This window comes from Xiphias gladius, chromosome 24 (genome assembly GCF_016859285.1).
Source record: "Xiphias gladius isolate SHS-SW01 ecotype Sanya breed wild chromosome 24, ASM1685928v1, whole genome shotgun sequence".
In the NCBI taxonomy this organism is placed as follows: domain Eukaryota; kingdom Metazoa; phylum Chordata; class Actinopteri; order Istiophoriformes; family Xiphiidae; genus Xiphias; species Xiphias gladius.
In genome coordinates this window covers 21,574,897-21,600,596 of record NC_053423.1, presented here as the reverse complement: position 1 = coordinate 21,600,596, position 25,700 = coordinate 21,574,897, and the positions used below count along the sequence as shown (strand labels likewise).

The 25,700-nt window shown below is 42.2% G+C and overlaps 1 protein-coding gene across 8 annotated transcripts in view; it reads right to left on the bottom strand.

The window, feature by feature from the left end:
- The window catches only part of macf1a (microtubule actin crosslinking factor 1a), a 241,766-nt gene that overhangs the window by 69,466 nt on the left and 146,600 nt on the right, over positions 1–25,700 (bottom strand). For 7 of the 8 annotated variants that reach the window (XM_040121367.1, XM_040121370.1, XM_040121369.1 and 4 more), the window contains 31 exons: positions 25,070–25,248; positions 24,818–24,956; positions 24,488–24,681; positions 24,140–24,299; positions 23,401–23,484; positions 23,050–23,157; positions 22,806–22,904; positions 22,508–22,630; positions 22,228–22,319; positions 21,561–21,696; positions 12,781–19,041; positions 12,459–12,614; positions 12,059–12,274; positions 11,679–11,852; positions 11,011–11,298; positions 9,889–10,038; positions 9,334–9,567; positions 8,867–9,046; positions 8,599–8,772; positions 8,158–8,325; positions 6,827–7,018; positions 6,538–6,711; positions 6,084–6,207; positions 5,717–5,916; positions 5,247–5,564; positions 4,910–5,076; positions 3,246–3,402; positions 2,958–3,069; positions 1,943–2,005; positions 1,207–1,445; positions 671–800 (listed from right to left, as the gene is read on the bottom strand). In XM_040121367.1, the coding sequence (XP_039977301.1) occupies positions 671–800; positions 1,207–1,445; positions 1,943–2,005; positions 2,958–3,069; positions 3,246–3,402; positions 4,910–5,076; positions 5,247–5,564; positions 5,717–5,916; positions 6,084–6,207; positions 6,538–6,711; positions 6,827–7,018; positions 8,158–8,325; positions 8,599–8,772; positions 8,867–9,046; positions 9,334–9,567; positions 9,889–10,038; positions 11,011–11,298; positions 11,679–11,852; positions 12,059–12,274; positions 12,459–12,614; positions 12,781–19,041; positions 21,561–21,696; positions 22,228–22,319; positions 22,508–22,630; positions 22,806–22,904; positions 23,050–23,157; positions 23,401–23,484; positions 24,140–24,299; positions 24,488–24,681; positions 24,818–24,956; positions 25,070–25,248 (11,191 nt within the window). The remainder of the gene's footprint in view (positions 1–670; positions 801–1,206; positions 1,446–1,942; positions 2,006–2,957; positions 3,070–3,245; positions 3,403–4,909; positions 5,077–5,246; positions 5,565–5,716; positions 5,917–6,083; positions 6,208–6,537; positions 6,712–6,826; positions 7,019–8,157; positions 8,326–8,598; positions 8,773–8,866; positions 9,047–9,333; positions 9,568–9,888; positions 10,039–11,010; positions 11,299–11,678; positions 11,853–12,058; positions 12,275–12,458; positions 12,615–12,780; positions 19,042–21,560; positions 21,697–22,227; positions 22,320–22,507; positions 22,631–22,805; positions 22,905–23,049; positions 23,158–23,400; positions 23,485–24,139; positions 24,300–24,487; positions 24,682–24,817; positions 24,957–25,069; positions 25,249–25,700) is intronic. The other variant, XM_040121374.1, reaches the window with a different exon arrangement.

Below are 25,700 nucleotides of genomic sequence, written 5' to 3'. Positions count from 1 at the left end.
AAATATAAAGGCATCCTTCTTAGATTTCACCTTAAATATTTCTCTCTTGGTTAACTCATACGGGGCCCTGGTAAAAATATCAAGTATGCAAGTGAAGAAATGGCTTCGACAGAAACACTGCCCACTCACTCCCTGGATAATATTGACTTCGTCATTCCTCTCCATCTCTTAGAAGAATTATTATAAATTCTGAAGAACTGTGCTGCTTTCTTTTACACAGTTTTCAAAAACATGCCAAAGTAAAAAGGCTTTTAAAGAAATAATTTTTTCCTTCAGTTTTTCAGTTTTAAGTCCCCTTATTATGAATTATTTTTTGCACCTGATCTTCTACAGCAATGTCTACCTTTACAGTTTTCATCCTTTTCTTATTCTCTATTTTAATATTACATTTTATGGAAAGGCCGAACAGACATGAGCTAATATTAAACTCGCTGACTCACTGTTTTCAGGAATGATATTCCTCTAAATGGATGGCTCTTTGCGCTAAGTCCCTTAGGCAGTGTACTTTCTGTGTATCACTAACTTGCATCTTCTGTACATGTTACCTCTCATGACTGCCTCAGATTATTACACAATACGCTTTCTTGAGACCCTTTCGGTTTCTGTAAAATGGCTGTCCCATCATCTTGCCAGATTTCCTTGTGTATTTTTTGTGATCTGCAGCATATACCTATCTCTTGCAGCTGTTGTCTCCAGCTGTCTGCCTCAGGAGAATCGGGGTTGTCAGCAATAAGCTTCCTCAGTGTGCTCTTCAGCTCCTCTACCTTCCCAGAGTGCTCAGCCAACTCAGAGAGCAGGGCCTGACGAGGAAAGGGAAGAAGACCATGATAGGACTTAAGCAGCAACTCAGTATATATACTTTATATAAATATATACTTAAAAATATCTATTAAACAACTCAAGCACACAATAAAATAGATAAAACATGAGAATTCTGATGTCTGAATTAAGCAAAGATAATAGCAAAAAAGAAGGTGTTTGTGTTAATTCTGGGTACTACTGCAATTGTCAAAACTGAAAATGGATATGACAACATTTTTTGGAAAAAAAAAAAAAAAATCAGTTTTCTTTTGTTATAAATCTGTTTTAAGAAAGAGCAACAGGAATAATATATACATGGAGATTTTACTGCACAGTGTCCAGTGTTCCCTAGGAAGAGAGTCACCCTAACCCTATCATGCAGAAGAGGCTGACCCAGTCCTTTACCTTATTCTCCTGGGCCTGGGCGCGTACTACCTCAGGTTTGGAGGGGGAGGCGGTCTGTCCCTGTTTCAGGCTGTGCTCTTTGTCTGTCAGCCAGCTCTTGAGCTCCTCTGTGCCCTGTCTGGCCTTCTGCCTCAGCTCCATTGAGGCCTGCTGGCGGCCTAGACGTTCTTTCAACTCTCCGCCCAGCGTCTCATATCGACCATTCACATCAGACACGGCTACCTGGAGCTCTGTCAGGTCTAAGGGCAAAACAGAAAGAAAAGTAGAAAACTGCTTTGCATGGAGCAAAATGGAGTAGACATCAGCAGCAGGGCAGAGACACATAAAAATAGAGAAGCGCCTCTCTAGTAGAATAGCCGACAGATCAAGTAAAGTAGGCTAATAAGAACTACAGTTGTAATTAGCCTACAGCTGTGTAGTGCAGGTAAATCAGGGAAGTCTGGATAAAGAGCATCTTTTAGAGATCAATGTTGCAATGATAATATTTCTTAAAAGTTCGCCACCGACAGATGCTCTGCATGGACGGAAAGCCGACAGAGACACAACTGTATAGGACACAGAAAACAGAAAAACAGAGAACACCGTAATCTCTAATAGTGCGTTATGAAAAAACCATTATAGCTTAAGTACCTCAAGTAACTGTTGTTGTTGTGTTAAGGTTATCACAGATGCTGATTTTCAGGAGAAATTAGATAAGAAAAAGAGAGGAAGAGAAAGAGCTGGAGAAAGATCTCACCTTTGCAGGTGTGAATGCCATTGACACTGCTGGGACCTGCTGAGCCGTTGATTTGAGGAGCACCTGGGAGAAAGATACACACCCGACTGAGACGGTGGCACCACGACACACTGGTGCACGCGTAGTCGCACAAGCAAACAGGACCAGTGATGTACCAACGGGTAAAAAAAAATGTGAACCTTCAAAAAGAGTTCTGACACAAGCATGTAACATTACCAAATCACTAATACTGTGCTCAATACGCAGAGCTCCGAGGGAGAACCAAGGTACTGGACAAAAGCCATGGAAACAGATGACAGCAGTGAGAAAGACATGGAGGATTCCCATAGTCCTTACGTAACACAGAAATTTAATGGATGTAAAAGGCAATAAAAATACTTCCATCACTTTGTGTAATATCTAAAATTTCAACCTATGCTCATGCTATGGTTTGCTTTCTGTTTTCAGTCCTAACAACCAACAACCATTTGCTGTTCTCCTAAAATTTTACTTTTAACTTCAAATCATAGAATTTCCTTCGGACCCATGAGCGGTTACATTTAACCATGAAAAATTAGTGTGTGGTTTTGTTGTATTTGATTGAATTATATTGTAACATCTCGCCACCTCATGACCCCTGTACAATTTCAAACCATGCAGGCAACAGGACTGCTTTAGATGTTTGTAGCACTTCCTTATTTCTCTGACATTATCTAAATCAACCATCAAAGCTTTGCTGTATCGGAGCAAATTACCGAAACAGAATGGATTATAAATATAAATTTATTGCATTCTGTTTTGCCCTATACTGCCGTCTTCCGCACTCCCCCGTGTTCCTGATTTGTTTTTCATTTCTGTGTTTTTCTCAGGTCAAATAATTTTATATGCCCCTGTTGATTTTTCCTTCCATCTACATCATCTGTAAATCTCACCTCAATCTCTTGCAAAAATACTCTCACGTAGAAAATAATTCATTCAAACTGAAGGGGAATGCGGGGATTGTTTTGCTTGGCAGTGTTTCCATCCTTGCCCTTACCAGTTTTGGTCTGAGGAGCAGTGATGTCGATGATAAGGGACTCCAGCTCTGAGCCAGTCTTGTTCAGCTCCTGAACCCTGGGTCCCTGTGACTCCCAGTCGTTCAACAAGTCCTGAAGGCACAATTCATTTTATTGAGTCACTGAGCTTTACAAGCACATACAAGTACTGGTTTCAAACAGCATGACCTTAAATGTTTTCTTTTGTTTATATAAACTGATTGACGCAGGATTTAGTTCGAATTTGCTTTTGGTCCATATTTTGTTTATAAAGTACCAGACAAACAAACCCTGAGCTGCTGGACTCTTCTCTGCAGGCCCTCGGTGTTGAGGTTGAACTCTTTGGGGGTCAGCTGGTCCTGCGCTGTCTGAAGCCATCTGAGGAGAGAGCCAGAGAGCCCGCGGAACTGAAGCAGCTGCTGCTCGCAGGCCTGGATGGTGGCAAACCTGTGTCAGAAAAACAAAGGAAAGGGGCGGAAGAGTATGGCATGAAGGTAGGAAGCAGTGATGAAGAAGATGAAAAGGAAGAGGGGAGGACGGAGGAGAGCAGAGAAAATCATCTTTATGGTTTCAACGGGAAGTAAAGCAATCACATGATCTCTCTTAAGCATACACAAAACACTATTGACAGGGAACATTTAAGTTCCACACTGGCCCCGAGGCAGCACTGACAAAGCCTTGACCTCCCTCTCTTTGTATGTGATCTGTCTCGAGCTACGGCCTGAAAAGTGCTGACTGCCCGTAGACAAAACAGCTCTAAGAAGTCGTCTGGCATGGAGTAGTATCATTATCATGCTGCTATTTTCTCCCCCACGGGATTCAAGGCTGGGAGTCATCCAAGAGGGCCGTTTATAGGACGGACAATGAGCCATGTCCACTCTGCTTATATTAGCACCCAGGCCTGCTCATCAGCTCACACTGCCCACACAGATACAGTGCACAAATACAACAGACACACACAAACGCAGTGTATGATACTTGGATACCAACTGCTATGAAACATCATACAACACAGTAAATAACCCCCTACATCATGTACAGTATGTTCTATGAGTGCTCTCACCCACGGCGTTACTAAAATAAAAACCTACGACACCCATTTTTTACATTATAGATGAGTGATTTGCTAAACCTTAATACCTCTTAATATCTGAACAGGACATACTTAAATATGTCCATTACACAGCCTTCATTGGTAGTTTTTAATGGGACCGGCTCAACGAACTCAAGTATAATCCAACAAATGTAAACCAGTCTGACTGTATTTATAAATTCCCAGCCCCCTACTGAAAAGCTTCAAGTGTGGCTGTTCACTGATACGTCAAACAGGGTAGGCATAGCAACTGGGGCTCCATGAAGGCCACAAATTTAGAAAACAAATTTTGAAAATGCCAGCAGCATAGTCTGTTCTGCAGAGCCGGGCACAGTGTTTGGTTTTTTATTTATTTATTTATTTATTTTTATAGTAGACCTATGTGTATCTGAACCAGTCTTCATTTCTGTAAGTTTGATGTCACCTGCGCCTGACAGTTTGCTGACCCGGTTACAGTCTAAAAGGAACTGACCCCACATGTCATATTTTAACATCAAACGGGACAAAATACTGTGCTACCACTGTACATAATTCAAGAGTTCCACACATCTTTGTATCTGGTGCCCCCTTGTGTCTTTCATGGTAAACTGTGCTACTGACAAAGAGGAATTAAAAATTGCTTAGGCTGTTAAAATGCTGTTTCCAAGATAAACATTCCATTTACTTCTATTTCTATAGTTAATCTTTATAGATAAATAATTATATCTATCGAAGAAGCTATGTAAGAGATTGGAAAATCAACCAGGACAAAATAAATCTGTTAATGTCCACAGGAAAAGCTATGAAAATGGTAGCTTCGCATTTATGGCTGCATTATTCAAAGGCTGGCAGTTGTCACATGTTACCTGTTAACATTTTTACCTTTCGTTGACATTTGCTTCCAGTTGACTGAACTCATCAGACACTCCTTTGACATTATCCAATAAGCTTTGAGTGTTACTGAAAGTGTCTGTCTGGCTGAGCTCCGTGCCGAGGTGGCAGAAGGACTGCAGCTGGCCAGCTTCCTGCTCCAGCTCCGACCTGACCTCCTGAGAAAAGATGCAAAGAAGAGAAGTGCTGAGTAGACCGATCATCTAATGCATCTCATCGACTAATATCGCCGGAGGCTTTAAGAAGTCTTAAGACCTTGATGTGACATAACTCAAATGAGGCCACACTGCAGATGAACTCCTTTTACAAATCTGACTCTCCTGCTGACCTCAATGGTTTGCCTGTAGTCATCCATGCTGCGGTCCGGCTGGCCAACCGGGCTTAAAGCCTTCAGTCGGGTCTGGGTGAAGACCTGGAGGTCGGTCCCCAGCCGTTCGTAGCTCTCTAGTCTGGGCAAAAGCCCTTTGAGCTCAGACTCCCTCTCGGCCTGGCTGGCTTGTGCTGCAGTGTAGCGCTGGTTCAGTTCGTCTAAAGCACCCTGGAGGCCTGAGGCTGTGGAAGCATCGGAGCTCTGAAGCAGTTTGGAGACAGAGTCCCGCGTTGCTTCCACACTGCCCTGCCTGGAGAGCAGCTCCTGGCGAAGTTTCTGAGGAAGGAAGAGGAGAAGTTGGGATTTTGAAAAAATGGAGGGTCACTTTCCACATGCAATCCCACAGCACCTTTTTTTTTTTTTTTTTTTTTAAGTTTTTTTGTTTTGTCTAAGAAACTCCTATATTTTCCCTCTGATAATAGTCCTACCTGATTTTGGGTAAGGGCATCTTGTACAGCCTGTGAGGTGGGCTCCACTGGTCCGGGCTTCAGAACCAGTTTGTCCAGCCAGCTGAGCAGACCCTTCAGGCCCTCCTGGACGCTGACAGACTGGGCCACGGCCGTCTGAAGCTGTTCGGCCCGCTCGGACACAGAAGCAGAGAGGGAGCCAAATCTCTTCTCTAAACCATCTGAATAAAAGAACAGAGCAAAATAAAAAAAAAATTAAAAAAATCAAGTTTTGAGAACATGGTTTTCATAAACTCAGACAAAAACAAAGGCAAAAAAATAAGCCCTCATGTAATATCAGTTGTCTGTGATTAGAACTAGAGGGGACAGATACGGCAGATTAAGTCACCTGCAGCACAGAGGATGTCAACAGCTTTCAGGGAGGGAGATTCATCTGTGCTGACCAGTTCTCTTCCTGCTCTCTTCACCTTCTCCAGCTGCACTGAGCGCTCTGCCAGTTCATCCTGCAGCAGCTGAGGATAGAGGACACACTTATAGTCAAAATTAAATCATTTCTATAGCTGACAAAAAACATTTTTAAACTCAGAAAAGGTTCATACTTTCAATTTCTGCATTACTTCCTCTTTCCAGACCTTAATTACCTGACTGAATTTAAAATTTCTTGTCAGTACTCAACATTATGTAGCAGCTGGGAAAGATAACTGTTGAAAGATAAATATCGCTCACAATCTGGGCTGATTGTGAGTGACATTTGTTGATACTTTGAAACTTGCCTGTCCTCTTTTTTTTTTTTTTTTAACCTTCTCACTCGCTTATTTCAGTGTTTCTCATCTGTGCCTCACCTGTACTTGTCGCAGTGTGTTCTGCAGGTTCTGCGGATCTGTGTCCCCGCTTTGCTTGGCTATGCTTTGGTTCTGTTCCTGAGTGCTGAGCCAGGAGTGGAGGGAGACGACCTCATCCTGGTGCTGCTGGTACCTCTCCAACAGGCCGGACAGACGACCGCCCAGCTCTGTTGACTGCACACACCCACAAAGAATTTCAATGTGTGGGGAAATTCAAGACAATGTGTAAGAACGGATTCACTGAGCAAATTTATTACAATCTTTAGAATGCTATTTTAGTATCTCTCACCTTGGTGTGTAGGGTTGTGTATCTGTGGTTAGCATCCTGTAGCTTGTTCGTTACCAGCTGCTTGGTGCTTTCCAGAGCTGGGTCTGAGCCACCAACTTGCTCCAGAGCCCCTTGAACAGAGTCTAGAACTTTCTGACCGGAGATGGAGACGAAACGCAGGTCCGCCTTGTGGCAAATTACATCCTCAGCAAGCTGGAAAATACAGATAGATTTATAGGTCAGTTGCAGGAAAATGAGCAGCAGATATGTCTGAAGGAAACATAACATTTTAATAAACAACAAAAACTTTTCTTGGCGAGTGTGAATGGAAAGCATGATCGTGACCAGCAGGTCTTTAATTCAAATTACTTGAATGGCTGGGAAAAAATGCGTAAGGAAAGCGTATAAAAGACAACAAATGTGATATCAAGGGACTCTTACCAAGAAACTTATCCCAAACTAATTCAGTGCAGTTTCTCATAGATCAGATTTTGTGATTGTGTAAATCAGAGCATTTCAGAGCATATGGATGGATGGAAACTGAGTGTGGAAACTCAATCTTCCATGGTTAATTAAAGGGAAAAAAAAAGTGAGGTTTCACAGTATGTGCTTTTAATCTGAGACTAGATGCAGTGAGTGATATTTCTCAGCCCATTCATTTCACTTCAAAGCAGCTGAAATCCGGCTGAGCCAGTATAACCCAACTTCAGAGCCGCAGCACGAGGAGTCTCAGACCTGCAGTTATAGTGCAACCTTTTTTAGGCAAAAAAATAAAACCTTTTTTCTTTTGTATAGTTTCTGTGTCTATGTTCAATGTTTTTTTGCAACATTCTAAACACTCAAAAGACAGCACTTTGGTTGTCTGGAGCATTTTCCGCTCAGTACTGGGAAGAGTGCAGAGTTTACACTATATCGAGTGAGTTGTCTGTCCTCCAGGGCTGTAGCCCTGGTTTCCTTAGAGAGGGAAGGAGGGGATTTTTTAAAATGGGGGGCAGGCTGATGCAGAATCTAAATTGCAGTTGTTATTACTTTGTTTGACTGTATCTAGCAAAATCAACACGTCTTCATCTGCAGGTCGGCTGCTGCTGATTCTACTTTCTTGCAAGTATCCCAGGTTGGCATGTTTAGATCTGGTCTGATGTGACTGAACAGCTTGCTACTGTGTTCAATCTGCGGCCTGTTAAATGTGAATCTGGGAGTTTGTGACTTGGTGATTCCTGAGTTTCTGAATGAGTTATAATCAAGTTAAATGAGGTGCTTCACAGGTAATAATTAAAATAATGTGATTAACTACATTCATTTTTTCATAACATTATTTACTTAACATTAACATTATTGTGTTTTTCGTGTACCTTTCTGTGCTCCTCCAGCCTGCCCTTCAGTCCTTGTGCATCAGTTTCTCCTTCCCCTAGGGAACGGAGCTCCTGTTCGCTCTGTTCCAGCCAGGCACCTAGACTTCCATGTTCTTGGAGAAACTTCGTCAACTCATCCTTCAGAGCCTCAGACTTCCTCAGACGGTCCTAGAAGAAACAGCGGCAGTTGTATCAGTCAGCTGACTATCAAAAAAATACCAAGAAAAAATGTGACTGTAAAATGGATCGATTTTGACCCTGCCACAAAAATGTAAAAGCTGTCTTGTCTCCTTTCCTTGGTCTTGTTCAATTTTATTCTCATGAAAGCGCAACATTAAGGATGAATATTAGAGACCATAACAGGCATTCTGTTAGTTGTAATTACATGCTGTAGACTTAACATACACATTAGTAATTACCATTAGTATTTATTTTGAGTACCTGACAACTCTGCAGTCTGTCCTGGTGCTGGGCCTGCAGCTGGTCCAGGGCAGCCCGAAGACGCTGCTTCTCTTCAGGGGGAACAGTCGAGTCAGGTTGGTCCAAAAGGGATCGAGTTGACTGGGTGATTTGAAGCAGCTGTGCCTGTTGAGACTGGAGCCTCTGGAGCTCCGCCTGGTAGAGAGGTCAAAGGTTATTGGTCATAAAATGGTAATAATGTAAGCTGTTGAAGTCAAAAGGCACTAGATTAGAGATTAGAGATCCTGACCTGTAGCGTCTCTGTGTGTGACATGACAGCACCCTCTGGCTGTGAGAACGGTGCATCACTGACATCTTGAGCCACTACAGATCCAACTCTTCTTCCGCCTGGTTGGTTAAGGGAGGACAGCTCGTTCAGCAGAGTGTCTATCTGGCCTTGTGTCTCTTGGAGTTCCTCCACTGCCTTTGCCTGGAGTGGAGGAGCGGAGAAAGGGGAAAGGAGGATGAAAAAAAAAGCTACAAATAAACAATATTAAACGTATTCTGTAACGGTCTTAACTTTAACAAACAGAGTTGCAAAAATTGGCAGATGACTGTAGAGATAACAAGGAATCGGGCTGATAGCTATCATCTAAAAAGGCCACATTTATTTACTTTTAATGATAAACAATTTTAAAAAAAGTTCTCCTTTGGCGGAAACACCTCGAGGAATATGTAATATACCATATGTATATCTATAACCACTATTTTTCCTACCCTTTGTGTGTTCTGTTGTACAGTGGTGTTGATGGCCGTGTCCAGCTCTGACAGTGACGTGTTTGCTGAATCTGTAAGGGCGCTGTACTGCTCTTTCATTCTTATTAGTGACCCCTGGAGGTTCTCCCTCTCATCTGGGCTCAGACTTTCTCCCCGTTCAGCCAGGAAATCCTCCACTGAGCGGATGGCCTCAGCTATGCCCTCACCTTTAGTCTGGAGGTCCTTCTGTACTTCCTAAGGAGAGAAAATGGGGTTGATTCATCAAAAGTAAACATTTTCATCCAGCATATAATACATGCTGGTATTCAAAAGCTTTGACGGGCTTGAGATAGTGAGGATGAAAAAGGCAGTCAGAAGTAACTCTTATAAACCATCAAATAAATCAAGTGAGTTAAAATGGCAGTATTAGATTATAAAAAGAATTATAAAGAACTGAATCTACATGGACATAAAAATGCAGATTAACAGATTAATCTGTGTTTTTCTGGGAAATTTTATTGTTCAGTTCTTGTGGCCTTTAGATTCTAGACATGAAAGGAGATTTCATTTTCATACCTTTAGTTTTTTCTGCTTCTCTTGCAGGATGTTCACGTCACCTGACTGTGCTCCAGCATTCTGACTGGCCAGCAAACCGGCAGCTCCGGCCAGCCACATGGTGAGGCCTTCTAGTTTCTGAGAGCATTCGGCTTTCTGCTGTTGGACCACCTGACAGAGAAATGGAGGAGGAGAGAAAGAAGGGGGAAAAAAAGGCCAACAAAGGAAGAAAAATGTGAGGAAAAGTGATACTGACATAAATTATTGTTAAAGAACCTATCATAAACAACTGAACTGGATCATGTGAAAGGAACAGATCATTTTTGCAGTTCTGATCTAACAACCAGTTTTTATACTTCCTAAAATAAGGGCACACTAAGTGCACATTTGCCCCTTAACAATATTCTTGTGTAGTGCACACTTCGCCAAGCTTTGAGCAGATTGTGTCCAGAGTTCCCACTTACACGCACACAGGCACATACAGACACACATATAGTACCTTCACATCAACATGTTGGTCAAGCAACAACAAACAATACAAAGAGAAATCAAACAAATATCTTTTTATTTGCTGTTTTTCCCCCTTCTCCTCTGTGTTCAGGTGATACAAGAGGAAAAACAGTTTAGCGCTGTAACTTAAGCGAGGCTTTTCTGCTATCAAATCTCTAGCCTTTACCGCCGTGACACAAGCGATTTCCTTCAGTGGCAATCTGGAACAGCAAGGCAAACAGGTTAATAAAACACATGTTATAGAGACATGCAGAGTAGCAAACAAGCTTGCATAAAAAGCCTGTGTAGTAGGAGTGAGGGTGGTAATACTGTCCATGTCGTGGCAAGGCTTTTGCATCAAGAGCAGCAGTGGGTTGCTATCAAAGTTTGAAATGATGAGAGAAGGCTTGAGATGATGTATAATGGTACTAAAAATTTACATCAGGGTTTTCCAGTTGTAGTCAAAAGAGGTTTGATATAATTTTATAGAACATGAGTGCTTATGAAAACAGTCCTGAGATGAAAGCATGACACTAGTTAACAGCATGACAAAGCTTTGAAATACAGTATATGAAAGTCAACTGCATTTAAATGTATTAGTGAGAAATAGCACAGCATTTCAAACCAATCCGACTCAATCATCTTTTTCCAAACCTCTCTCTCCCTTGCACTCTGCCTTTCTCTGTCCTTCTCCTCTTCTTTCATCCTCTCCCTGCGCTGCCACTCCTCCTCCCTCTCTCTTTGGGCAGAGAGGGCATCAGCCCAGGCCTGGGCTTGGCCTGACGCTCTGTGGAAGGCCCTCTGGAGCTGCTGTAGCTGCCCCAGGAGCTCCCTGCTCTGCTCAGGGGCCAAGTCCTGCGCCCGCTCTGAGATAAACACCTGAATTTCAAAGGCCACGTTGTTGACCTCATTGGAGCGAGCCATCAGAGAGGTCTGGAGCTCCTTAAAAAAGGGAAAGAACAGGGGGAAAGTAAGCAGCGTAAAATATTATTCCAGCACAGATCAAAGGGTACAGAGGGGAGATTAACACACACACTGAGCCAAAAAACCCCAGGAATGTAAAAACACCTTACAAACAGAACACATTTTTTACAAGATTTAATAAAATAATTCATATTTTTACTGTACATAGAGCCACAATGCCACATATTCCTTGTATATTTAGCACAGAGGCAAGTGTTCAAAACTGACTAAGCATCTAAAGTGTAACAGAATGTCCGTTGTAATATAATAATATAATTATGTGATACAATTATATAATATAATATAATAAAGTAATAATACAATTTTTACAACTAAAAAGTTCAATTCAAACAACTTGCCCTGCAAAGATTCAGCTGATGTGTGAGCTGATCATGGTTGTCATCTTTCTTTGCTTCCTCCATTTTTTCCATCCCTGCCATTCCTCCATCCATCTGAGCCTCTGTCTCCTTCAACCAGGAGAGCAGAGTCTCCACTTGTCCTCCCAGTGACTTTTGCTCAGCTGTTACTGCCTCCTGGAAGAAAGGTCAGTGCGATTAAATATTGTTGTTGAGTGTTGAAGCTTTGTCTTAGTCTAATGAATACAAACCTCTATACAGAGGCAATGAGGAACTTTCTGGACAAAAAGAGGATAAATCTCAAGATTAATGGTCACCTCTACAACAAATGAGCTTCTAATACACTTGTTCCTTTCTGGTTTTCTCTTGAGTGCTTCTTTTACCTTGTATGAGTCTCTGTGGTCTCGCAGGCTTTGCAGAATGCCAGCAGAGAGTGTTCCGGCAGCCTCATACCCTCGAGCCAAGCTACGCCCGTCCTTTTCCAGGGCCAACAGGAGTTGCTGAGGAACATCTTTAGGTTGGGGCTTTAGCAGTTGCTCAGCAGCCTCCACTTCCTTGGTGATCTCAGGCTCCAAGTCGCGCAGTTCAAGGTCCAGAGTCTGAGAGACAGATTAGGAAAAGAAAACAAAAGGTTTCTTGATACTGTTTAGTAAGAGACTAATCCTTAAATCAGCTTTATTGTTTGTCTTATACTGGGAACCAAAATGCTAAACTGAAACTGCAAAATAATTTAAGCAACAAGTAAAACATAGCTCTGTCAGGTAAATACATATATTGTTTCACCTCAGTCTGTCTGATGATATCATCCAGGGCGATGAGGCTGCGGCCAACAGACTGTTGTTGCTGCTGTTTGAGTCGGACCTCAATATGTCTTATCATGGAGACCAGAGCTACGATTCGCTGGTCATGCTCCAAGCATTCCTGACGCTTTAATGACGACTGTGGGAATAAAAATTTAAAAATATATAAACTAAACCATAAGAACATACTTGAAATCATTTTAAATGTGTATTTATCTATGTATCAAAAACAAATGTGTCTTTGAAACAAATCTATATGAAAAAGGTTAAGAAAGAATCCTTCCCAAATGTTCTGCTTTTCTTACCTTGCCAGTGATGGATGTCATCCCCTCTTTGTTTGACACAATTTTGCATCTCTCTTTGACATCACCCTCCTCCTCTCCCCAACTCTCACTGGCTGTATCAGACTCAGGGACTCCGGGTGATTCAGACTCAGTCGAAGCATCTTCTGAGAGCAAAGGTGCTGATTCTGCAGTCTCTAGATGTTGCTGTTGGTCTTTCAAGAATTGTGATTCAGGAATATTGGCACTTTCAACTTCTGATGGTTGGTGACCTTTCTTCTTTTTACCTTTTCTAGCTGTTTTATCTGGTTTTGTGCCAGGAGTCATAGGCTGAGCTGCGGGTTGGATTTCTTGTTTGCATGTAGCAGCCTCATGAGAAAAGTAAATGGATTCGCCTTCACTTCTGGTTTCTGAAAGTGGTGATTCTTCCCCAATAGATGTAACCCCTGCAACTTGTACGTGTTCCTCAATGTGAAAACTGGGTTCCTCTGATTGATGTAAATATGGTAGACTTTGTTGACTGGTCTCAGCTCCTTTAACAGCAATTAAAGAGGTCTCCATTTCGTTTGTCTGAACACCAACGGAAGGCTGGATGACATCGCTGATTGACTGACCATCAGTATGTCTGTCCGTCCTCTGCTCCTTAGTCAAAGCTGGGCTATCTGAAGTTGGTTTTGCCATTGTAGGTTTTGCGGTAATTTTTGTTGTTGTCACCTCAGAATCCACTTTTTCATCAGTTGTTAACTTCTCAGTATCAGACTCAGCTTTGTTTGACACTCTTGGACTCTTGGACTTCTTGTTCTTCTTACTTCGTTTACTTTGCTGAATTTGTTCAGGCTGGACTGATGAAGCTGTCTCAACATCTTTTTGTATGTCTTCCTCAACAGAACTCCTGATCTTTTCTTTCTCTTTTGAAGGAGTCTCCCATAGTTTGGTCTCCATGCCCCCCTTATCAGAAAGTTTCTCCACAGTAATATCTTCTTTGACATTGGTGAATTTCATTTTCTCTTCTTTGACACTCATCTCCTCCTCACTTTCTTTTGGTGAACCACTCTGCATCTTGACACTTTCATCTGTGACATTGTTATTTTGCACTCCATCAATCGCTGGCAGAGTTTTTGCCTTCGTATCTCTAACTGTTGTGCCTTGGCTCTCCTTCTTCCCCACATCTTTGCGAAGTGCCTGCAGCTCCTCAGCAGCCTGCTTCTCACTCACTCCTTTTTCAAACACCTTTTTAAGAATGCTCTCTTTGGCTTTCAGTATCAAGGCTGCCTTCTCGTTTTCTGGTAGAGTAGATTTCTGAGGCAATTCTTGCTCCTTCCCTTTCTTTACCTCCTTACTGCTCTCTGGTTGTTCTGGTTGTAGAGAGACAGAAGCGCTCTCTCCAACTTCCCTTTTCTGCTCCTCTCTTTTTATCTTCTCTTTCTTATCACCTTTTTCTATATCCTTAGAAAACGTCATTTTTATTGCGTCCTTTTCTGGCTTGATAGTATGTTCTGTGAATTCGAGAGTGGCTGGAACTGATTCTTGTCCCTGTTTTATCAAATAAGTTTCAGCCTCAATTTTCCAATCAATCTGTGCTTCACTTTCTCCATTTGGAGGGCCTTGGGAAGATACCTGACCATGATTCTGTGATTTCTTGCATTTGTCTTGTGATGTAAACTCATCTGTGACTGCATCTGTAGCCTCAGGATGACCTTCAATTTCTGCATCAGCTTGGTCAATTTCATATGGACGTTTTATCTCCGGAGGTTGTATTTCACTTTCTGCTTCTCTACCCTTTCCCTTCTTTTTATTCTTCCTCTTTTTCTTGCTTTTGCTTTCTGTCTCTTTGGGTGGAGAGGTCAATAATTGGTCTGACTGCTCAACATCAGTGCTAGATTTTATCTCACTCTTTAAAGGTTTCTCTCTTTCCACTATTTCACCCTTACCATCTAAACCCTCATCCCTCTGTATTGCCGCATCCCTCTTTCTATACTCCTCCTCACTCAAATTTGACAATTCAATGCTGTCTTTGCTTTCTCTGTCAACTGTAATCTCTGTTGCCACAGGACCTGTCAGGTTTCCAACTTCAGAAACATGATGAACCACTGATGTGCTCTCATCACTGGGTCTACACTCCTTTTCCCCAACCTTCACAGCTTCCCCAATGGACTTCAAAATAGCAGTCTCCTTTCTGACCTCCTCCTGGGAATCTTCGCCAATATCATAGACATGTGCATGTATAGATTCTCGTATGGAGTCTATGAGAACGCTCTCCTTTTGTTTATCATCAGTCTTACTCTCACCTATCTGCAGTCTGTCATCTGGTTCCTGTTTAGTAAGACTCTCTATTTTATTAGTGTCTTTTTGTGGCACTATCTCTTCTATGGCTTGCTGAATTCTTTTCTCAACATTAGCTGCAAAATTACACAAGAGGTCCGTGGACTGGTCTTGCTCAATTAAAGACTTTTCTCCAACTGACACCTGCACTTCAACTTTGTTCTCTTCCTTGGTAGTGTCAAAAAACAGCGACTGATCTGATACTACAGATGTTAATGTCTTGCCATCGTCCGGTGTAACTCCCAAATCCTTCTTTGAAAGTAGAGATCTTGAAGGCACCTCAGTGTTTACATCTGACCAGTTTGCTGGAGACTCTGGGCTTGACACTGACAATATCATAGCAGAGCTGCATGTACCAATTGATGAGGCAACAGGTGTAGAACTATCTTCATCACCCTCTATCTCTGCAGAAGCCACTGTGTCCTGAATCTCTGAAGCTATATCATTGGATATCAATCTTACTGCCATAGCATCATTGAGGCTAGAGACTCGTTGCCCAGTAGTGGGATCAACTAAGCCTCCTTGCAAAATCTGGTTGGTGCCTATTACCTTGACAATATCATCTCCAACTAAACCTCTTTTAATGGCTTCAGACATGGGGAGCCTTTCTCCAGTCTTGATATCAATGATCCCTCCACTATCTGCCTGGCTTTGGAGTAACCTCAGTGCTGGAACCGGGTCAACTTGCTTTGATGCAACTGCCTCAGAAAGGGTAAAATTGTCTCCTGTTTGCTCATTTTGAATTCCTCTGAATGGTTTCACCTCCAAGAAACGTTTACCTGTTTCAATGTCTATCTTACCCTTGTTTACAAGTTCTGAATACGGGACAATGCGTGCAGTTTCGGGGTCAAGTGCTCCTTGTGTCAATGTGGGAGAAGCCATGGCTTCACTGGCTATGTTCTGATCCAGCAGACCCTTACAAACTGCCTCTGTCAAGGTCAGTTTACATCCAGCGTCAGGGTCTAAAATAGCTCCTGTCGATGCCTGCAAAGCAACAGCGTCTGGGTGAGATGAAGGGCTGACTTTTCCTTGGTAGACCCACTCTAGTTCCTCCAGGCCAGGAGCAATAGATCGATCCACTAATCCTCTATCTACAGCATCAGAGACTGAAAGCCTCATTCCTGAAGAATGATGTATTATACCACCCTCTGCCACCTGCCTTGCCAACACCTGATAAGCCTCTTCTGACCTAATTAACCCTTTCTGAATTGCTTGCTCCAGAGGAACTGGAGACTTAGACTCTGGGTCAATAACACCTTCCATCTGTAGTTGTAAACTGGCTTTCGTGAGGGCTGTTGCTAAATCTGTATCTTTTCCTTTGTATGCCTTCTCTAGTGCCACCAGTTCTTCTCTTTGATCCTCTTCAATTAGTCCCAGATTTGCTGCGAGAGTGACAGAGACTTTCTTATCCCTTCGTAGGTCAACGATACCTCCAGACGCCACCTGGGCTTCTAGAAGTCGAGCAGCAGTGTTGGGGTCTATCAACCCTGCCTGGGCTGCCTCCCTTACCCCGCAGATCTGCCTTTTCTCCACGTCTACAACTCCTGCAAGGGTTTTATCTGACTTCAGGACACTCCACATCAGATCTTCATCTAGTAAACCCTCCCGCATAACATCCTCCAAGCTAAGTGACTCACCACTGCTAGCATCCAGGAAACCCCCAAACAGACCTGCCTGAGCCATTAATTTAACTGCAGTGTGGCCAGGGAGGACACCCTGGGCTACAGCCTCATCTGGAAGCAGCTTTTCCCCTTCTTCTGTCATCAGACCTCCCTGTTTGAGCTCTAGGACTAACCTTGCCAATTCAGCATCCTCCCCTTCCTTCTCTACTGCTGATTCAAGAATATCAACCTGAGGTTTAGCAATATTTGGGTCAGTCTCTATTACAGGCGCCATTTGTTTTATCCCTTCTGATTCAGTCTGGAGATATTTTATATCTTTCCTATCTTCAGATTGTGCTAAATGAACATCTTCATTTGTTTTTGCTCCCAGTGGGATGGGTTCTTTCAATATCTTCCTTTCAATGTCTTCCTCTGTTTTGAGTGGTGCTGTGACTGTTTTTCTATCGACTGTTGTGGTTAAACTCTTAGTCTCTTGACCACAACTATCTCTGGGTTTGGAATCAGTTCCTACCAGTTCCCCTGGGAATTTAGTTGAAGCCATTAAACTTTCAAGATCGGACTTTTCTTTCTTTTTAGCTTCTACTTTTGCATCTTTATCTACATCAATTGCATCTTTAGCCGCATAGGCTAAATCACTCTCTACAATTACTGATGGTTTCTCAACCAATTTATTTTCATTTTCTCCATCATACCTTTCTTCTAGACTACCTTTACCACAGATCTCAAAATCCTTACTTGTTCTGACTGCATTTGAACTTTTTTCTTCGACTTCAGTATGTTTGTCACTCACTTTTTCATCTGTCAAACTAAACTCTCTCGCCATTTGCATCATCCCCTGCTTATATCTGGCAAAAGTGCTTAGAGGCTCAACTTGACTTCCATATACAGAGTCTCCAGCAACCAGTTCAGTAGCTTTGACTAACTCCACCAACTCAGGGTCTAGCAGCACCAGCCGTTTTCCAGAATGAGCATCCACATAGCTGTGAGTCATGAGGTGAAACAGCAGCTTGTGTTTTGCTTGTTCTTCAGGATCCAGTCCATCTACTGGTGTAGCATCCCACACAAGCCCTGCAGGAGATGATGAAGGCGGTGGAGAGGATGGAGGTGGAGAGGAGCCGGTGGAACCCCAGCTCAAGCGATTTAGAGATGGGGTACCAGACTGATTCATGTTGAGGAGAACATCTGGGATGTAGGTATTTTTGAGAAAACTGACTACACTGGGCTCAAGGGCCTCTTCAGCAGCCTGGTTAAGGGGTAGCACATGGAGGGTTTCTGGGTCATACAGAGCCCCAATGGCATGACGCTGCGTTAGGATGTTTCTTGTTAGCTCTCCTGAGATCACTCCTTGTTGAAGAGCCTCAGCAATGGGCAGAAGTTCTCCAGATTCAGGCCAGAGCAGTCCCATGAAAGCCCAAAGAGACTCAAGGACCAACAGAGCCAAACGAGAGGATAGAAGGTCTTTGCGAATACTTTCTTCCAAATCCAGGCGTTCACCACTGAAAGGATCTAGAATGCCGCCATTTTGCAGCTGACGTGCTAACATGGCACATGCTAGATCCTGGTCCATAAGCCCAAGACGAACAGCCTCATTAATTGTCAGACGGTGGCCAGAGCGTGGGTCTGCAATACCACCGGCAAACAGCTGAGCTTCAAGAAGTCGTACAGTAACTTTCCGATCAATTAGACCTTCCTGCACTGCACGGAAGATACCAACTTTTCTTCCGGAGCGAAGGCAGACCGTTCCTCCAGGTTGCTGTTTGACAGGGAAGAGAAGGAGACCTGAGTCATCGTCAAAGACACAGCGTTGCTGTAGCTCGAATAGATTTAATTTTTCAGCTGTGTTTGGATCGATCAGCTCTTTATGTTGTAGTCTTGACTGGACTTTGGTGAGGGTTCTGGGAGTCAAAAGTCTCCTGTCTTCTGCTTGCTCCAAACTCATAATTCCTCCTGCTGAGTCTCTCAGGCCTCCAGTGTTCATCTGGAGTTCCAGAATACGGAGTCCCACCTCCTCTTTGATGAACCCAAACTCCATGGCCGTAGCTACTGGCAACACATTTTGTTGTTGGTCACCTGCAGATTTAGTGTTTTCTGCCAAAAGCAATGCACTTTCTAGCTCACAAAGGGACTGTCTAGTATGGGTGTCAATAAGGCCTTGAGCTAAACCTTGTTCCAGTGAAAGATTGACACGGGACTCAGGCTGGACGAGCCCTCCCATAATGAGCTGGGCCTCCAGCAGTACATGGCAGGTGTCCTGGTCAATAAGACCACGTTGGGCTGCTTGGAACACTGGGAATGTTTCCACTGTTCCGAGGTCGATTACTCCTGCGATGGCAATTTGGTTCTACAAAAAGAAAGAAAACAAAATTCTAGCTGACATTCATTTTGGTATCAATGTGGTATTGCACTGAATGTATTATGCTATGTTACTATGTTATTACATTATACTGTTTTATTATAATTGTATTATGGACAGAATTAAAGGGTAGAATCAGAAAAAGACGAAAACCCACAACCAGTTTCCACAAAAACATAATTGATATAGGCTCAAAAAAAACTATAACTGTTTTTTTTGGCATGTTAATTATTTGTACATATTTTGAATGATTGTTTTTTTCCTTTATTTTAATTTATTTTGCCTTTTCTTTTATATAAAAAAGCGCTTCAGTACTTACCACTGCTATTCTAATACAAGCACTAAGCATGCAACAAAGCAACCAGTAACAAAAAATGCAAAAAAAAAAAAAAGCTCTAGATAAAGGAAAGCAAACACACGTAAAAGAACACGGAAGTATTCTGAAGTAAAACAGAATAAAATGTCTAAATGAGGAAAAACTTAGAGGAAACGGTAAGAGAGAAAGCGAGCGCTACTTACCGTACGGGCTCTTCCCGTGGCACACACACTAATGGGCCAGCTTATGGTTTGGCAGAGTGAGGCGCGATAGGTGAGAAGCTGGTTGTTAGCATTCTGCATGCCACTCTTCATTCTGACTCCTAACACTGCACTGACACTAAATCCTCCTTCTGACTTTACTTTAAACTGAAGTAGGCTCAGGAAATTAAACTATGAATGACTTCTTGGGTCTGACACCTTCAGATTGAAACTGACAAGCGGTGGGACAAATTATCCCTTCTTCAATTGCAAAGAAATTGTGATGAGCTACTGATTATTATCTTGCAATATACCATGTATCACCTAATCAGTCATTATCATTGACCAGGCATTGTAATAGTATTGTATTTTGAGACACCTTATGATTCCCACTTTAGCTAAATGTACAGGAGAACTGATCTAACTCATTAACACAGAACAGATTTAGGATGTCTACAAATGTCCTGCTTTGTTTTCGATCTCTCATTCTGATCCTCGGCTCAGAGCTTGGATGTCCACAATTCTCCTTTGGCAGCTGTTAGTGATTTCCAAGCAAAACGCTGGTTTAAAATTTCACACATTAATAGTATGCATTAGGACAAACAAAAATGATCATTCACACAAACACACGGACACACACACACACACACACACACACACATACACACTTGTGATCTGGACACAACATGCTCAAATGGTGAAGTGGGATTTTGCATAGCTGGCCTCTGGTGCACTCATACTGTAAAACCAAAGGTGACTTCTACAAACTTCTATGCTTCAGTGAGTATTATTTTGTTGCATAAAAATCCCCTGTAAAGCCATATAACATTCACATAGGAAACAATTATGAGGTGCGGCTGTTAAAATATAAGAATTATCATCAAGGATTGCTCGGACTCTGAAACTCTCAGACACATTCAATTCATTTTTGACTGATGTACCACACTGTGTATGCCAGGAAAGGAACAACTTTATGACAAAGTGAGAACAGAGTGTGAATGTGTGATTGCCATCGGTTGACTGTACACGTATAAATGGGGTAAACTTTATGCAGAGTAAAATAAATGCTTTAATGTAATGTGTTGACTTATTTTTACCCCTACATAAACAGTAACATGATACTATGTTGCAGCTACAGTGATGACAGTCAAATGTGAAGGTGCATCTATTTTCGAAAATGACTGGTCCTAAAAATGCATCTACGAGAGCTCTACAGCTTTTGCCTAACTGCTAGCATGACTCGGGCAGCGCTGCTCTAGAGCGGCACCACTAAGGCCGTGTATTAACCATGTTAGCAGTTCAGCGGATGTATTTTCTGATGATAATGACAACAATGATGAAAATGACAAAAACTAGGGTGGGGATAGTTAATGACATGACTGCAGGCCTTTACGAGAACAATGTGAGAGTGGAACACTCCATGCTGAGGCCCAGTTCAGACAGTGTCATCCAGTGAATTCTTCTTTACTCTTCTGTGTAAACATTTCTGCTGCAAGTATTAATTCATAAACAAAATATCGCTGTCATTAAAACGTCGGCTGCAGTACTGACTCATGACAAAGACTACATTTTTAGACGGCCAAATCATTATTGGTCATTTCTCCTTGAATGACAAAGAAGCGGGCAAAAACGTAAGTGTCAAAAGTAGAAAATATCATTTTTGGATCATCTGAACACACGTCTGAATAGGGTCTGTGATATTGGTTAAACCAACCCAAGTCAATGAGTGAGATTCGTCAATAGTGGTGATGTTTTGTCAAAAATGCACACTCGGTGAACACATAACATGCTGTTCAACACACACACACACACACTCTTGCTGGCCCACACATGAACTTACGCTTAGCTTGCAAGCGTATACAGATTCAAAGCAACATTTAAGTACCTTCACAATTACATTTTTCTATGCTTCGCAAAAGCTGAAAATACATTTTTGTCATAAATCTGCAGAACCCCCTCTCCAAGTCAGCCCATCCGTTCAACCAATATACCTTTCTTTCCTCCTCTTTGGCAAGTTGTTGCTCCAGCTGCTGCAACTGCTGGCTGGAGCTATCACACATCTGGTTGTAGGTGGATGTTAGTTCATCCAGCTGAGCCTCCACATGAGCACGCTCCTCTGGGGACAACCTGGAGAGGACACAAGGGAGGAGATTAGAGCAGGGTTATGTGTTCAATGTGTGTCTGAGTGTTTTATGCGCATATGTAGGTTTCACACAGTGATTTTGAAATAAAATTTAGTAAAATTTAAATCATTTTAAGTTGGAGAAGTCTCCAGACCCAAAAAATGGTGTGTTTCATTGTTTTTTCTGAAGGTTAAATAATTTTCACGACAAATTCCCCATGGAAAAACAGCTGAAACACACTATCTGGTACAATACATTTGTTAAACGAGCTTAAAAATACATTCTGGTACATGTATATTACTGTAAACCTGTCCATTTGAAGCATTCCCTCAATATTCCCTGCCTTACCTTGAGGTTTCCTCCAATCCCCCAACTTTCCCAATCTGGAATAAACCTCTGAAAAACTGTTTGATTCATGAAGAATTTCCACGACAAGCAGCCACTTGAGCATGGTGCTCTGAGCTGGTTTCTAGAACATGGGTAACGTCAAGTGTGTGGTGCAGTGTGTGTGTCCATGAACGTGATCTGAACTTACATGCTGGCCTGTTTTGACAGCAGGAAGACCTGTGCGCTCCTTATGGCTTCAGCCACTTCATCCTTCTTGGATGCGAGCTGTTCGCTGATGGCCTTCAGAAAACACAGACGAACAACATGCTTACTACACTATTATACATAAACAGCAAAAGAGGAACCAGCATCCTTTTTCACATTCATTTGAGGATGTATATAGACAGTTTTCAAGCTTCACAGCACAAACACAATCTAGTGTTTGCTAAGAGCTTCAGGAGCCAATGTATATTAAATTTCTGTTGTACCTGTTGAGCAGCAAGTGAAGACTCAGCGTTGGGGCCCCCGGTCCGTCCCTGGAGGCCTTTGACCCAGCCCAGCAGATCTGAAACCTGGCCGACCCTGGCCTGCTTCTCCTCCTCCACCTCTTTCTGCACAGATTAAAAAGATGTTTCATAAAATAGATAAATTATTTACCTTATTTAGCGGATTATTCAACATTACCGGTAAATGAAAAATCTACTTATTTTGCATTACAGTGATTTAATCTGACCACAGACTCAAAGCTAAAGCAAGATAGCGATTTAGAGTGAAACAAAGTCCCACCTCTTCTTCTTCTAGTCTTCTCAGTGCATCACTGATATACTTTACATGTTGAGTTGTCAAGGTGACCAGGGCTGTGTAGCGTGTGCGCAAGTCCATAAACTGGAGAGATACACCCAGAATTACATACAGTAATTTTCTACATAGAAATTACATTCAGACAAATAAAAAAAAATACACATACCTTTATTATTTATAAATTGTTGTGATATTGATCAAAATAGTAAACTGTCACTTCTATCCTTACCTCCTGAGGGACAGTGTCCGACGAAGAGTGCATCCTTCTCCTCTTGACAGATGACTTGTGTGTCGACTCTACAAAGGCTCTATATGTCATCAGCTGCAGTTCATAGTCCTAACACAATACAGCCGTGGTGTAACAAAAGTGAGTAAAAAAAGTACCTGGGTAATCACAATACTACAGACAGAACATTTTGGAGTTTTAAAATGTAATAACAATTTGCGAACTGACACTTATCCAATGCATTTACACGTAAATGCAGCTACTACCAGATGATTTATAAAATCTGTAAATATCTTTAAATACTCTGCATTTGAAAAACAAACATGAACAGACATTTCTGTGACAGTCTCTTACCTTGACCGAGGTGCAGTACTGTTTGGAGTGAGTCTGGCACTCATCTAGTTTGGTCTGGTTCTGTTCAATCTCGGCTACTAATGCCTGAACAGGAAATCAGCCAAGAATAATGTATATCATTTATTTAAGTCAGTCAGATAAAATGTGCAGGTTCCATTTCGATTTCCTCTTGTTTTTCCACCATATACCTTATATTTGATGCAAACCAAAGTTTCTACCACTAATGGACTACCCTACAACACGCTCATTGCAACACTGGTTCTGCAGCCAAATTCTGTGAGGCTTTTAATTCATCATCCTTTGATTCCACCATTTCTCCTCCTGATCCAGATGCACTGTTAAATTCATTTCACGATCAGTGCATATCCATCCATGACCAAATAGCACCATTCAAAAAGACGGCAGGTCAGTAAATACAAAATAACACCCTACTGCAATGCACTTTACTCAGGTATCAGCCAGGTCTCTTCTTAAAACTGTTCTCTTTGTGACAGCTTTTGGAAATGTTTGACACAGGTTTTCATTTATACTGTTTTATTCCTGTTTCTTTCCCGTTCTTCATTTTCTTGTTCTTACTTCCTCTGTGCTCACGTATTCTAGCTTGCCTTTGTCTGGTTTTATCTCTTTTTGTAAAGCACTTTGTGCCATTGTTAAGAAAAGTCCTACATAAATACCATTATCATGATTACATTACCCTATCAATCTACAGATTTAAGTCAACGAAATCAGTGCTACTAACCGTCTGCTGGGCCAGCTGTTCAGATAGTGCTTTGCTGTCAATCTGTCCAGGTTGTGTGTTTTCTTGTCTCTCTGTCGTCTCTTCGATCCACCTGATCAAAGCAGAGTGACCGTCTCTGTACTGCTGCAGAGCTGAGCCCAGAGCTTCTAGATCAGTTCGTCTGCAGTAAAACAGAAGAATACTTTCAGAACATTTAATACACAAAAATATTTATTGTAAGTGCAGTATAGCCTCATTATGCTCATCCTCCCTCAGTTATTTAAATTTGTTGATCTTCTTCCTCCTACAATTCCTCTCTTCCCCATATCCTCTCTCTTTCCCCCCCCATCTTCACCGTGTCCTGCTCACCGTGTCTCAATCTGTCTGGTTACTCCGCTCCACCTCTCTGCCATCTGATTGGCTCTCTCCTGGTAGAGCTCCAGCTCGGGGCTGCGGTCAGGGTGGAGCCTGCTCAGCTGAGACCCGGCCTCTTTGGCACGACATACAACAGACTGCAGAGACTGGAAGATGCCCTCCTGCTCGGCAAGCTCAGCCTGCCACGTCTGGAGAGAGACAACACAGAAACCAGAAGAAATAGAGAGGGTGCAGAATGAAGGTTAGAGTCAAACAGTTTCACAACAATGAGTCTTTTTCTTCAGCTGGCCATTAAAAGATTATGTAGGACAATTTGTCTCTCACCCCTAGTTGATCTCTGAGGTTTTGAATGGCCGTGGTGTCAGGAGGAACTATGTCTTCTTCACTTAGTTTGTCCTCGTACTTTCTGACCTGGCTCTCCACTTCATCCAGGCTGCGAACCAGGACGTCTACTGTCTTTAACCTTGCAGAGGTAAATGAATAAACCATTTTAAATGTGTATGTACTATTCAATCACATCTTTGTGTTGAACCAATCAAACAGAACGTTGGGAGGAGGAAAAAAAAGCCCACTAACTTTTCTAAGTAGACAGACGAGAGGTTGTGCAGTTTGTCTATCCTTTCCACAGCCTGATTGAGTTCAGACCGGAGGACAGGAATACTGGAGGACGTTGGCTTCTCCTCGAAGAAACTGACGCAGCGACGAGACACGTCACCCAAACTGGAGCGCAGGGCGTCCAGCTCTGACTGCAGCTTCTGGAGAGGAAAGACAATTTAAGAAATTAGCTGTAGGTTATAAACAAAAAACTGTTCTACTGACCAAACAGTAACTCAACAAAGGAATGTTCCTGTTTTTTTAACCACGGACTAATGGAGAGATGGGTTTTACAGAATTTAAGCTGATGAATTTACTGTCACTGAAAAACTAATACAACTCTCTGCTTCTGATTCAGCTTATTTCATAAAATAAACTTCCCCAAGCAGAGGGAAGCAAACACAAATATTTTCAAAAACTATTTAGACCTTTTGAGGAGGATTAATCATAGCATCAGTAAAATAACAACCATCAGATTTATGACCAATATTTGCCATCATATATGTGGATTTCTCTTGTATCAAATCTATGAATGCATTTTTTCTAGCTCTTAATATCTATCTCAGCAGTGTAAAATAGTAATACTGCATGAAAACTTTTACTGTAGTGTGAA